The 14,632-nt window shown below is 43.4% G+C and overlaps 1 protein-coding gene across 5 annotated transcripts in view; it reads left to right on the top strand.

The window, feature by feature from the left end:
- AGBL1 (AGBL carboxypeptidase 1) overlaps nucleotides 1–14,632 on the top strand; it is a 754,053-nt gene that overhangs the window by 57,476 nt on the left and 681,945 nt on the right. For 4 of the 5 annotated variants that reach the window (XM_070618166.1, XM_070618162.1, XM_070618159.1 and 1 more), the window contains exons 2-5: nucleotides 4,936–4,999; nucleotides 6,724–6,870; nucleotides 10,036–10,167; nucleotides 13,768–13,861. In XM_070618166.1, the coding sequence (XP_070474267.1) occupies nucleotides 4,936–4,999; nucleotides 6,724–6,870; nucleotides 10,036–10,167; nucleotides 13,768–13,861 (437 nt within the window). Of the gene's footprint in view, nucleotides 1–4,935; nucleotides 5,000–6,723; nucleotides 6,871–8,151; nucleotides 8,251–10,035; nucleotides 10,168–13,767; nucleotides 13,862–14,632 lie in introns of all 5 variants that reach the window. The other variant, XM_070618156.1, reaches the window with a different exon arrangement.

Here is a 14,632-nt window from a genome sequence, read left to right as displayed (position 1 = left end):
TATGAGTTCTTTATATATTTTGGATATTGGTCCTTTATCAGATATAAGATTTGTGAATTTTTTCTCCCATCCTAGAGGTTGCCTTTTCAGTTTATCGATTGTTTCCTGTGCTGTGCAGAAGCGCTTTAGTTTAATGTAGTCCCACTTGTTTAGTTTATTTTTTGCTGCCTGTGCTTTTGGTGTCTTATTTAAGAACTCATTGCCAAGATGAATGTCAGGGACTTTTTCCCTACGATTTCCTCTAGGAGTTTTATGATTTCAGATCTTACATTTAAATCTTTGATGTGTTTTGAGCTAATTTTGGTGAGTGCTGTAAGCTAGGACTCCTAGGTCTACAATCAAAAGAATTGAAATCACTATCTCGAAGAGATTATCGGCACATTCGTGTTCACTGCAGCGTTTTTCACAACAGCTAAGATATGGAAGCAACCCAAGTGTCCATCAACAGATGAATAGATAAAGAAGATATATATCTACAATGGAATATTATTCAGCTGTGAGAAAGAAGGAAATCCTGCCACTTACAACAGCATGGATGGAACTTGAGGGCATTAAGCTAAGTGAGATAAGTCCAACAGAGAACGACAAATACTGAACGACTCTAAAAAAGCTGAACTTGTAAAAGCAGAGTAGAATGGTGGTTACTGGGGGCTTGGGGTGGGGTGGGGGAATTGGGGAGATGGTATTTGAGGGTACAAACTTGCAACTAGTAGATAAGTTTTTGAGATCTAAAAAAACCCAAAAAACAAAAAAGCCTATTACAGTGCAAAGATCACTAATTTTTGGGAACCTGGCCTGGGCTGTATTTCAGGCTTTGCTCTACGCGTCACCTCAGGAAACTTGAACAAGACCTCTCTCTCTCTGAACCTCGGTGTTCTCTTCTGTATAACAAAGGGTAGAGGGTCAAGCATTGCAAGGATCCCATACAGCATCTACATAATGAGATTTGGTACTACCCTAGGTTTATCTTGAGGAAATAAAATTCATCCTTACCATTCACGGAAGTCTTCACCAGAACATTTTAGTGGATTTCTGTTTCTGTTCTCTTTGCTGAATTTGAAAGTAATCCAAGTCAAAGGAAATAACTGAGAACTGTGCCACCTTGCCCACAAAGCTCCTTTCACTTGCTGTTTCTGTGTAAATTATCAATGCTTATCCTTTTGCCCATCTTGCTAATGTTACTACAAAAAGGGTCCCCAAAGAGGGATCCTGAAGGCTACATATGGAGGCAGAGCCCCTGGGACCCTTATCTCAATGAGTCTCCTTATTGTCATTATTTAAGGAGCACCCTTCAGCCGCTTTTATTGCAGGAATTCTTCTGACATTTGTATGCAGTATCTTTTTCCATCCTTTCACTTTCCTTTTGTGAGTGTCTTTAGTTCTGTGTCTCTTATATGCTGCATATATATGGGTCTTGTTTTTTTATCCAGTTGGCCACCCTATGTCTTTTGATTTGAGCATTTGGTCCATTGACATTTAAAGTAGCTATTGATAAAAAGGTATTTATTGCCATTTTGTTACTTTGTTTTTCTGGGTGTTTTGGGAGTTCTTCTCTGTTCCTTTCTCTCTTGCTCTCTTCCCTTGTGGTTTGATGGCTTTCTTTAGTAATATGTTTGATTTCTTTCCTCTTACTTATTTGTTTACTTATTATAGGTTTCTGGTTTGTGATTACCATGAGGGTTCTATATAATATTCCATATATATAGCAATCTATATTGAGTTGATAGTCTCTTTAGCTTGACCTCTTTCTAAAAGCTCTACTCTTTTACTCCCTTCCTCCCACATTTTATGCTTTTGAAATCATATCTAATCTCTTGTTTTGTGTCTGTCTACCATTACCCTCTTATCATTGTAATAGGTAATTTTAGTACTTTTGTCTTTTACTATATATCATCTTCATAGGTGGTTGATCTGCTACCTTTACTATATTTTTGCCTTTACCAGTGGTTTTATTGCCTGTTTTTTTTTCTGCTTTATTTCTCAAACACCACCTCCCCCTCACCCCTCCCCCCTGCCCCCTCCTCCCCAGTACATAGTTGTATGTCTTAGTTGCAGGTCCTTCTAGCTGTGGGATGTGGGACGCTGCCTCAGCTGGGCTGCTGCAGCGGAGGGTGCAAACTTAACCACTCGGCTATGCCGGCCCTGCCTGTTTTTTTTAAAATAACTTTCTTATCCCTATTTGTGGTCTTCTCTTTTCCACTTAAATAAGTCCCTTCAGCATTTCTTGTAGAACAGGTTTCTTGGTGATAAACCCCTTTAATTTTTGCTTCTCTGGAAGCTCTTTATCTTCCCTTCCCTTCTGAATGATAACCTTGCTGGATAGAGTATTCTTGGCTGTAGGTTTTTTTCCTTTCAGCCCTTTAAATACATCTTGCCACTGTCTTTTAGCCTGTAGGGTTTTGGCTGAGAAGTCCGGCGATAGCCTTATGGGCTTTCCTTTGTATGTCATTTGTTGCCTTTCTCTTGCTACTTTTAGGATTCTCTCTTTATCTTTAATTTTGGACATTTTAATTATAATGTATCTTGGTGTGGGCCTCTTTGGGCTTATCTTGTTTGGTGTTCTCTGTGCTTCCTGTACTTGGATGTCTGTTTCCTTCCTTAGGTTAGGAAAGTTTTCAGCTATTATTTCTTCAAATAGATTCTCTGCCCCTTTGTCTCTCTCTTCTCCCTTAGATTATTCTCATTCTGTCTCATTCTGTTTTAGTGATTTCCTCTAGTCTTTCATCTAGCTCCCTGACCCGTTCTTCTGCATCCTCTACTCTGCTATTGAGTCCCTCTCGTGAATTTTTCATTTCCAATATTGTATTCTTCACTTCTGATTGGCTCTTTTTTACATTTTCTAATTCTTTGTTGACGTTCTCACTGTATTCATCCAGTCTTCTCCCAATATCAGTGAGCATCCTTATGAATTTTTGTTTGAACTCTTTGTCAGGTAAATTGCTTATTTCTGTTTCATTTAGTTGTTTTTCTGGGGTTTTGTCCTGTTCCCTTTTTGGAATGCATCTGTTTGCCTCCGCATTATGCCCCTTTCTCTGTGCTTATATCTATGTATTAGGTGAGTCAGCTATGTCTCCTGATATTGGAGAAGTGGCTTTATGTATGAGATGCCTTTTGAGGCCCAGCAGTATGATTCCCTCTTGTCACCAGTCCAAATGATCCAGGAGTGACTCCTGTTTGGGCTACTTGTGTCTTTCTGCTGTGGCAGGGTTGCTCTTACTGCAGGTACCAAGGGAGTCTAGTCTTTCCCTCCCTGGCCAGCTATTTGTAAATTGGGTTTGGGGAGCCCCAGCACGATTGGCTACCGGTCTAGTAGCACACTCCTATTGCAGTTTTCCTGTTAATTGAGTATGTACCCAGTGTAGCTGGTTGCTAGTCTCAGGGGCTTACAGTCTCTGTAGGCCTCTGGCCCGTAAGGCTATTGTCAGCTCCCTTAGGATTGCAGCTGAGTGGGGCTGGCCCTAGGCATGGGAGCACCCATTGTTTCAGGCTTTGGAAGGTGGAGCCAATCCCCTTTGTGGATGATTGTGAAGCACAGGTCTTCTGCCACTGATAAGCGCCGCCCCCCCCCCCCCCCCCCCCCCAGGTCCAGACACACCATCGACACAGCCCAGGTCTGTGCACACTTCCTGACCCCATGGAGTATACCCAATTGCCCTGCTGCAGAGGCCCCCACCTCTCCACCAAAGCCCCTCACAGTTCACCTGGTCCTCACACAGGTCCTGCCCCACAGAGGTGGACACACTCACCTGCCTGTAGAGGATCAAGGCACCCAGTCTATGCAGGCTAACAAGCAGCCTGAGGCCTTACTGTTGGGTGGGGCCACTCTCTAGGGTGGGCTGCCTGCCCTGGCTGAACTGGATTAAATCTGCTCTGTAGTGGGTGTGGCAGACCCCTGGGCTATCAGTCCAGGGGGAGAAAGTCAATGGTGTCTGCCAGCATCTGTGTCAGCACACCTGTACTAGGTCACAACAATGGCCGCCACCAGAGTCTCAGTCTCTGGAGAGGTCTCGCTTCTCACTGAGATGCACCCAAAGCCTACCAGGTGAGTCTCTTTTCACCATGTGTAGCTGTCTTTTTGGTGATTTTAGGTTGCTCTCGGAGATGGGTGAAATTGTGCACGGGCCCTTTAAGAGCCAGGTTTTGCGGCTTTCATCTGATAGCTTTTCCGGGGGTATCCAGGCTGCAGTTAATAGGCAGCGAAGCCACATAGTAGGGCTCCGTCTCAGTTGGGCTGAGTCTGAAGGGTGCTTATAGCAGTGGCATGCTCCCCGTTGAGGTCCACACTTCTCCAGGGAGGGCTGTGTACCTTAGGGTGGCTCCTGCCCCGCCAGCTGTGAAGGTGCATGGCACGTGAAGGTGGCTTTTTTCCTCTCCAGAAGGAATTTCTGCCTCTTCTGCCTCAGTCAGGACTGTCCCTTGTTATGGGGATTCTTTTTATCCAGTTTTCAGTTTTCTCTCCAGGGTAATTTTTCCAAGAATAGTCTTAACCTGGTTGTGTCTGTGGGAGGAGGTGAGTTCAGAGTCTGCCTACACTGCCATCTTGACGAGGTCCCCTGCAGGAAGTCTTTCTGGGTGGATGGAAGCACAGCCCTGCCATTGCCGTGTGCACCCCTGAGCAAACCGCCTCCCTCCTCTTGCATTTCTTCTTCTTCTTTTTTTTTTTTGAGGAAGATTAGCCCTGAGCTAACTACTGCCAGTCCTCTTTTTGCTGAGGAAGCCTGGCCCTAAGCTAACATTCTGCCCATCTTCCTCTACTTTGTATGTGAGACACCTACCACAGCATGGCGTGCCAAGCGGTGCCATGTCCACACCCAGGATCCGAACCGGTGAACCCTGGGCGGCCGAGAAGCGGAACGTGCGAACTTAACTGCTGTGCCACCCGGCCGGCCCCCTTGCATTTCTTCTTAAAGATGGCTGCCTGTGTTTTCATTGCAGAGCTCCTCTGACAGGGAGTCCATCCTGACCATCCTTCAGCTCCTCGGAGATCTGCTTTCTGGGGGTGAGTAGGCCATGCCCGCATGCCTCCAATGGTGGATGTGGGTGCATGTGGCTGTGGTGTCTCCCAGGAACCTGCGTGGCCTTGAGGTTTGCTCCAGCTGCAGTTTTCTGTGAGAGACAGAATCACCAGCCCATCTTTTTTCCTTGAAGTCAATAAGACCCAGAGTAAACTGGGCCGATTATACTTCATTGTTGTCACCCACCCTGCAGTGACCCAAATTTAGGAGGAAATTAGCCTCTGGCTGGTTATTCTATGGTATCTCATCTATGAGGCCAAGGACCTCCAGGGGTCTGTGGCTCTCCTCAGAGAGAGCCAGCCCTTAGCGATTCCGCCCCTCTCCTTCTTCTGTGCTCCCCTCCATTGTGGCCCAATTAGAGAGCCAGGTGTTGGCAGCTCCCTTATATATGTCAGGAAGAATCAGATATATGAGGCAAGAGCTGGGCTTAGCAGTGTGATGACACTGCTAAGATGACAGAGTTCACTACATGGGAGTCAACTGGGTTAACTGGAGCATGCCTTTGTTAGCTCGTTTCCGTGTGAGGGTCCTGGAAATACATCTTCTTGGACATTCCAACAGTCACTCAGTTTTCATTTCTATGTATGTCAGCCACATTGCATTAGAAAGAAATATTAACACCAAACAGACAATACCAAAATGAATGTCACTCTAAAGTCACAGAGCCTCAGGTTACAGTTTCAGGAGGAAGGCTCCGTTCAGATTGAGGTTTCCCACAGGCTGTGCTGCCCTCCAATGGCAGGGTGACTTCCCTGCAGTCTTCTGAGTGAGGCAACCTCTGCAGGTGAAGCCACTTGTCTTTTGGGATAGTGTCACCTTCAATTTGTCCAGAGTGTCTGAAACTTTTAGAATGAAACCTTGGAATTCTCCTGATATAGATGCTGGTTACTGCTCCTTTAGTAGAGGTCGCTACTTTTCATAAGGATGAAAAATCAGAGGGTATTCTTCGCTGATAATGTCCCACCCGTTGGCCATCTTGATTAGGTCAACAACACCCAGTGCATAGAGAATCACCTAGGTCCCCTTCTAAGTTGAAAGCTGATCACTGCTCTTGAGCTCGTCCTGGGCCAAGGTTGGGGAGGTCCCTATTTATAGCTATTCTAAGGTAGAGAGACCAATATACTTTATCCTAGCCCCAGACTCTTTTCAAGATTCCCCAGATGGGATGTTGGACATTTGTTTCTCAAGGGATTTCTCTGGTTGTTTCCATATTTTCCTCTCATCAGTTACTGAAGGCCAGCACCAAAAAGTCACCACATCACTAATAAAATTGTTCTAGGTAAGGTATCATCCCAATGCTTGTTACAAACAATTCAAGCCTATCGCAGAGGGGTGCTGATACTCCCTCTTCTGTTAAATGTGTAATTATACATATGCCTCTAGGCATATTTATATACATGCACACACAAGTACACACACATACCCTGAGACGCAACAGGTTCTCAGGAAAGTGGATTCTAGGCTCCATTTATTACAGCTACTGTAGGTCGACACATCTAGGTTCTTAAATATTCCACTATTTTCACACCCACTGGCCCCTTACCTAATGGTACAACTTTACACAAGTTGCTTCAAGAACAACACAGTTTTGGTTTCCAGGGTGAAATGAACCAATCCCTGCTCTGTCTCTAGCTCTGAGATCTACTTTCTGCTCCAAGGAAGTAAGCCTGGTTCTTTGTGGCTCAGCTCTGCTTTGCTTCCCCCTCAGGTACTGACCGGAGGATTCGCTACATGATCAGCAAGGGTGGCAGCGAAGCTCTTTTGCAGACCCTGGTGGACACAGCGAGGACAGCTTCTCCAGACTATGACATCCTCTTGCCCCTCTTCCGGCTACTGGCCAAAGTTGGCCTACGAGGTATCCAAACCTACTGACCCAAAGATGACTGAAAGGCCCTTCTGGTGGTGTTCTCATGAGAGCAATCTGGGAATTCTTGGGGGAAGTGAAGGGAGTCAGCAGAAGAGAGGTCCTAGACACCTTGGTGGTGATGGCAGGACCAACGCCATAGGAAAGGTAATTGTGTTGTCCTAGATCTCGGCAAATGCAAGGTATAGTGCTTAGGCCAGGGCCCAGAGCAGGCATGGGCTACCTGGGGCATGGAGCATATGGGAGACAGGGGAGACACTCCAAGGCAGTTTTCAATCACTTAAAAATACATGAGGCAGTTCTACAAATAACGTCTTACATGGAAGTTCGTTAGATAAGTGCATCGGTCTCTGAGGGCTGCCGTAACAAATGACCACAAACTGGGTGTCTTACAACAACTGAAATTTATTCTCTCACAGTTCTGGAGGCCACAAGTCCAAAGTCAAGGTGTTGGCAGGATTAGTTCCTTCTAGAGGCTTAGAGGGAGAATCTTTTTTGTGCCTCTCTCCTAGATTCTGGTTGTTTTCAGCAATCCTTGGTGTTTCTTGGCTTATAGACACATCACTCTGATTTCTGCCTGTATCTTCACATGGCATTCTACTCTGTATGTCTTTCTTTGTGTCCTCCCTTCTTATAAGGACATTGGTCACTGGATTTAGGACCCACCCAAATCTGTATGACCTCATCCTAATTAAATCTGCAAAGACCCTATTTCCAGATAGGATAACCTTCTGAGGTTCCAAGTGGATGTGAATTTTTGAGGGACAGTTTTCAACTCACTGCTCTAAGTATACAGAAGTGGAGCCTCCCTAGTGGAAGGGAAGACGGGGGCCTAGAATTCTTTCCACTTATGCTCCATAACCATTTCTCATGGCTTGTAGAAGACCTTGAAACACCTCCCTAAAACCCGAGAACTTCTTGGAACACAGTTTAAAAAGCTTGGGCTCTCAGGGTGCATGTAAACATTGCAAACTAGTCATAACAGTCAAGCTCCAATCGTGTGCAGTCTTACATGGGTCACAATGGAGAAGCGCAGGTCCTCTGAAAGGTGGACCCTCGATGTCCAGTGTGGACAGTGGCAGCCACGGGCACAGGGACTCTGGGGTGCTCTTGCCTTTCAACGTTTGGATCTCTGCTTTGAGTCCGTTCAACATTCCACAAATAATGACTGAGACTCAGGCATCAGCCAGCACCTGCATGAGTGTGTTTCAGACAAAACCAATAAACTTAATTCATTGAATATTCAATAGGTATTCACTACATGTCTTGTAGGGCTGGGTGCTGTTCTAGGCATTGGGAACACCATGGTGACCAAGACAGATAATGGGTCTGCTGTCATGGAACTTACATTCAAGCAGAGAAGGGCAGAAGGTAAATAATTAACTAGATGATCGCAGACTGTGATAATTAACTAGATGATAGTGTAAGGGAAGGAAAGGGTGATGCTCCTCTAAGATGCTGTGGTCAGAGAGAGGTGACGTTTGAGCCAAAACTTGAAGGATGAGAAGTCAGCAAAGCAAAGAGTGGGCCAAGTGAACTCCAGGAAAAGACCAAAGAAACATGATATATACCCCAGTTGTAAATGGTGTAAGCTAGGAAGTCAGATCTGGGTTTCAGGCTTGGCTTTGACACTTGTCAGCTGTGTGACCTTGGGCAAGTTACTTAAACATTCTGAACCGTTGGGCCCTCATCTAAAAATGGAGGTATCAGTACTTAGTTCTAGGCTTGCTGTAAGGATTAAGCGAGGTTGCATGTCACCCGCTTAGCATGTGAGGCCAGAGGTGTGACAAACAAGAGTTATGTAGGTTTCATAGGAGAAAGAGAGATGTGAGATGCACCAGGGCAGTGATTTTCAAGTTATGGACCTTGATATTACTATTGTCATAATTACATCCCCATGGCTTCTGCCATCAAAAGATTGTGGCCCTCGACATTGACATTTAAGCTGTCAGGGGCTGACCTGAAGAGAACAGAAATGAGTTTGGCTGCTCATGAATGGAGCTGGGTTGGTTTCTTTTTTCCATGAAGGGAATGGGTTCCATGAATTTAGTCACAATCTCTTTGTAGTGTCCTTTGATCCAGAGGTAAATGTTGGTCAGCGAGGTTTAGGATATTGTCTCTTTTCCTCCTTTCCATCTGTGACGTGTCTCACTGTAATTCTATTCCTGTGAAAGCAAACCTGATGATTTGGGCACTGAACTTTGGAAAGGACACCAACAAATGTGACAGGTGGCACAGTCACCTGCTATCATAGTGGGAGCCAAGAACATGAAATAAAATGTACTTTCCCCTTGTCTTTTATGCTTATTCACTAATTATTAAAATAATAGTGACTTATGTGCGACAATAAATATCAGGTTATTTGGATCAATAATTTAGAGAAATTTGGGGAGAAAATTTTGTTTTCCTCAATTATATTTTCACTTTTTATTATAAAGTTCTCTATCATATAGAAAGATGAATTCTTATATACCTATTTCTTAGGTCTAACCATTGTTAGACCTTTACCTATTTATTTCCTTTACCTATTTATTTTTATTTTAAATATTTTAGGGAAAACCACAGATAGCATTTTGTTCCTAAATACTTTCGAGTGTATTTCTTTGAAAAGAGACATTTTCCTATATAACAGCAATACCATGATCACCAATCTAGCAAAACTAATAATACACGCATAATTTATACTCATTTCAGTTTCTCCAAATGTCCCCAACATATCTGTTATAGACGTGTTCAAAGAAAGATCCAATCAAGGTGCAGGCATTGCATTTGATTGATGCGTAATTTAAGTATCTTTAGTTCTAAAACTGTCTTAACGGAGGAAATTTATACTAAACTGTAGTTCATGTTTTAAGACAACCAGAAATATCCTTACATATAAGGGAATGCGAGTCATCCAGCCCACAAGGCTTCATGTAAATATCACTTGAAGAATAATGGACCATACGTGTACCCTGAATTAACTCTTCTGAGTCATCTGGTCCAAAGGGGGACAGAATGGGGACATACTTAGCATTTCCCACTAGATCTGAAAAGTCTCATTGGCTATGGTTATCCTCCGCCCTCTGCCATTTTTACTTTCCTCTCCCCCATGCATCGTACAACATTCAGAATTAATGTGAAACACAATTAAGATGGATTGATTTGTGTTTACAGATAAAAAGTTTGGACAGAAGGCACTGGAATTGGAAGCACTTGATGTGACATTGATTCTGGCCAGAAAAAACCTGTGTCACAGCCAGAACCTCCTCCACTGTCTCTGGGCTCTGCGAGTGTTTGCCGCTAGTGGTAAGCGAGTCAATTGTGGCTCTCTGGGATGGCTTCCAGACCTGGGCTGGGACACCTGGAAACCATTTGGGGGTGTGGTTGGAAGTAGGGTGTGGGTGGACATATGTGGTTGCAACAAGATAAATAAACCACGAGGAGCCTTATGTTCTAGAGGCGGTGGCAGTGAGAAATTTTTTCTTCATCTCCTGCTCAGCCAGGTAGAACTCCTGAGCCTGTTCCTGAAGTTAGATGTCAATATTGTTTTGTTTTCCCTTGGGAACAACACATTATAGCACTCTAGGCCTCTCTCTTAGTACTACAAGGTGAAGAACACTTATGGCTGGAGAGGGCAGACTTTGTTCCATCCTTATATTCAGGGCACAGTGTGATGTGTTACACCTATCAAGAACGACCCTCACATCACAAATCTCCCCGCTATGTCCCTGACCTTACTCATTGATCACAGCATCCTTTACCAAATTTTATCTCACAATGCTTCTCAACATAGTCCTTCAGGTCACTAGATATATCATAGCACATGTGTTGATATTTATTTGCTGCACATGTGTTGATATTTATTTGCTATCTCCTGATTTGGCTTATTTCTGATCATAGCAATCTTGTATTTAGACTTACCATTTTATAGCCAAGAAAAAGAAAATAAAGGTTGAAAAAGTGAAGTAATTGCTTGAGTTCATGCAGATAAGTTATGGGGGCTGAGTTTTTAACTCCAAGATTCATGTTTATTCTGCTCTCCATATGGAGACAATTCTTATTAATAGATTAGATTCTATACTTCCTCTCTCACATATAATGAGCATAGACTTTTATTTCTCCTTTCTGAGCCCCTTTCCTGCAGGATGAAAGTGACAGTTAATTTGATATAATGCTCTCTAGAGGAAAGAACATGGGCTTAGAGCCAGGAAGCCCTGGCTTTGATGCCGATTTTATTCCTTAAGTCATATGACATGGGCACTTAACCTGTTTAACCTCAGTTTCTTCCTTTGTACCATTATAGCAGTGATAAGAGCTTGTAGACTTGGTAGATGGGATAAGTCAGATAATGTTCACAAGGATGCTGGTCACATAGTAGTTGCTCACTAAGTGTCAGTTTCCCTTCTCGGCTCTACTCTTTTCCCTCAGTCCTTTGAAATAGTAATAAGAACACACATGATGGGAGTAAGCAGGTGACTTTTCCCCTAACTATCCTCAGAACTACTAAAATGGTTAGTAGGAATGTATTTTATTGGCTGATCCCTTTAATAAGCATGGAGAACCCATAATGAGAGGATATTTCTAGGGAATAATGAGATGGATTCTTGACTCTGTGTTTACAGACAGAACCTCTACTCACACTCATACATGTTGACCAGAAAATGTTTGGGAGAGGCTGAAAGGATTCATACAAACCCATCTCTAATAAAACCCATCTTTAAGTGAGAATCTGTGCCTTTGTGTAAAGGACACCTCTCATTAAGGAGTAGCCAGGTGTGCTAACCCCATTTGGAGGTTGCCATCAGCACAAGATTTGAAGTATCTCATTGTGGTTTCCTGAAGAATAATTAGGCTGAACAATTCACCTTCCTTATTATGTATATTTGTTGTGGAGATACTGAAGAATCCTTCAGCAGGGGGCTCTGAGAAATGCTGCGATTTGCCTGTGGACATGAGAAGGTGTCCAGTTGTCTCATTTTGAGACTCCATTTATTGTACCAATTAACGGCTTCATAAGATATTTAAAAAATTACACTGTCACTCTCTATACATTGACTTTACTGATGAGAGGCAAGCAGAGTTGACGAAGCCTATGAATTGTTCTCTCTTTGGTGAATTATTAGCCACTATTGAATGTTCTAGCAAGCTTTCTAAACACCTCCTGTCTGTAGAAGGAGTTCACTGGAAGCATAATGGGTCTGTAACAGCCAACGAACCTTTAGGAAACTCTCAGATGGCCAGTGGGGACGTTTATAGAGCTGCCAGAGGTCTAACCTTGGGCAGGCATCCTGCATGGAAGAACTCAGTGAGGATTTCTTATTGTCATCCTCTCCCAATTCCAAGTCTAAAGTCTTCCATGTTATACTCCATGCTCTTAAAACTATTTCTTCCCTAACTACTTAATCATAAAATTTTGCTGAATTATTTGCCAAGAGATTGCTCCAGCATGTTTTCTCAATTTAGAAGTAAGGACTGAGTTAGTCACCATGAGAGTGGAAGACTGATGGGCAGGACTAGGATGCCAAAGCCCTGAATTTTGGTCCAGGCAATTACTGGCTGTACTAGCCTCAGGAAGGACATGTGCAGAGAGGATGTTTCAGGAACATGCACTCTTTGTAACAGCTAAACATCAGCCTCAGTCTCTCTCTGGTGGACTGTACTGGGATGAACTATATTAAAGCCTTCAGATTTCCATTTATCCTCCTTTCCCAAGGCTTGGAGCAAGCCAGCATAAGCTTCCCTTGTTTCTCTCTCTTTGCTTCTCCATGACCCCTTTATTCCCCTTCATATTTCCTGGGACAAAGCACAAGGCATTCCTAGGTCTCTGTGTTACCCCACCAGTGCAGTGGAGGAAAAGAGAAAAGAGAGTCATACTTTGGAAGATGACCTTTCCTTCTTCCACTGAAAATTTTACCCCCTGCAAAACTGACTCTATCTTGTATCCTGTGGATTCCTCTTATTTTTTGACATGGCAAGAGCTCTTCAAGTGAACTGAATGGAGTCGGGTACCAGGGATATTGCAGAGAGGCTGGAGCATCATTGGAGATGGAAGTGGCATCCAGAGGTTTTGTGTCCAAAATACTTATCTGAAGCCACTGGCTGACCAGAAACCCCTTTGAGTTTCTTTCTATCATTCAAATCTAAGGCTATGTTTTTATAACCATCCAAATGGGCAAAAACCCAAAAATTTCCCAGGCCAGTTACTTCTGAGCAAGAGTACTGATTCTTCCTTTGACATTCTAATGGAGAAAGACATAGTCAAGTTTTGGCCTCAGTCATGGGAGGTCCAAGTACAAAAGTTGTAGGGGGACTTGGAACCAGGGTGGAAAAGAAAGGGAGTTATTTTCTTTATTAAGTTGCCCCTTAAAGTTTTAAAGGGGTCAGTCCGAGTTGTATTGAAATTTAACTCGTCTTGCGACTTTTCTTCATTGTGAAGTCTCCAAGTGGCAGAATATGCCAAAGAAAGTGTTTTCTAAGATACCGGTAGTGTGTGCATGCATGTGCGTGCATGTCTGTATGTATCATTTGGGAATCTGGTGGTGGGTGAAACAGCTTGAACTGAAGTCATTGCTGGAAACTCAAAGATCTACTTAGAGAAAAATCTTCTGCTCAGTAACTGTCTTGACTATTCTGATTAAGAATACAATGGAGAAGTGCAATGGGCCATCAGAAAATGAAAAATATAATTTTGTGGCTTGGGCCCCCTTCGAGAAGAAGACGTGTGAGAAGACAGCGTGTGCTTTTCAGGTGATCATAGCTTCCAAGATAGGGATGAAAAGACCATAGAGTTTTTCTGCTTCTAAGTTGCCTTTGTCAAGGAAGGTGATGGACCTCCTCTACCTTGTAATGCTGAAAATAATGCTTGTTTCAGATGGCTCAATAACACTGTGCTTTTGTCTTTCCCAGTCACCACTGCAGCCATGCTGGGAATTAATGGAGCGATGGAACTGCTTTTCAAGGTCATCACCCCTTATACGCAGAAGCGCACCCGAATAATCAGGTACAGAGCACTTTTTCAAGTACTTTTGCCCTCTTTATAATAGACGCAGAGATGAGATGGCCTCGAATATATTCTCATGGTGCTTCCAGTTCAGCTGAGTGATGACTTCCCTTTGTACGTATGATGCAATGACTTCATTCTATCTCAACTTGCATCTCTCCCCACCCATGAGTCATTTCCCCTAATCCTCACAACAACCCTGAATGGGTATATTATTATCCTCATTTTCAGAAGAGGAAACTAAAATGTGGAGAGAGACTTATCCAAGATCACAATGCGAGGCAATGGCAGAGTTGGGATTTGAATCTGGAACTTCCTGACTCAAACGCTTATGTTTTTTGCCCAAAGACTTCAAGTATCCCTTTTACTCACAGCAACTCTATGATAGTGAGTTTAGTCTTTAAAAGACAGTCCAGAAAAGACAGCGAAAGGTGATGCTCCTCCGGGTCTCTAAAGAGTCAGCCAATTAAATTTCCGATATGAAATCTGGGCCTTACAGTAGTCCATCACAATTGTGTGCCAGTTTTGAAATGTATTTTTATGATTGAAAAATGAAACTCAGCCCATTCTGTCTGGCCCTGCTTGCTGGAGTGGAGTGAATCACAAACTTAAAAAGGGAGATGGTTAGACACAAAGGCTTTAGAGATATTTGGAACCATTAAGATCTATCATTTATGGGAGTGACTCAGCAAGGACCTTGAAAGAATATTGGAAAAAATTCAGCCAATTTCCAAGATATATGGGGTCGTTTGGCAAAGTAGCATTTCCATG

This window comes from Equus przewalskii, chromosome 1 (assembly GCF_037783145.1).
Source record: "Equus przewalskii isolate Varuska chromosome 1, EquPr2, whole genome shotgun sequence".
NCBI lineage: Eukaryota > Metazoa > Chordata > Mammalia > Perissodactyla > Equidae > Equus > Equus przewalskii.
The sequence above is the reverse complement of the archived record's forward strand: the minus strand, read 5'-3'. Positions and strand labels throughout refer to the sequence as shown.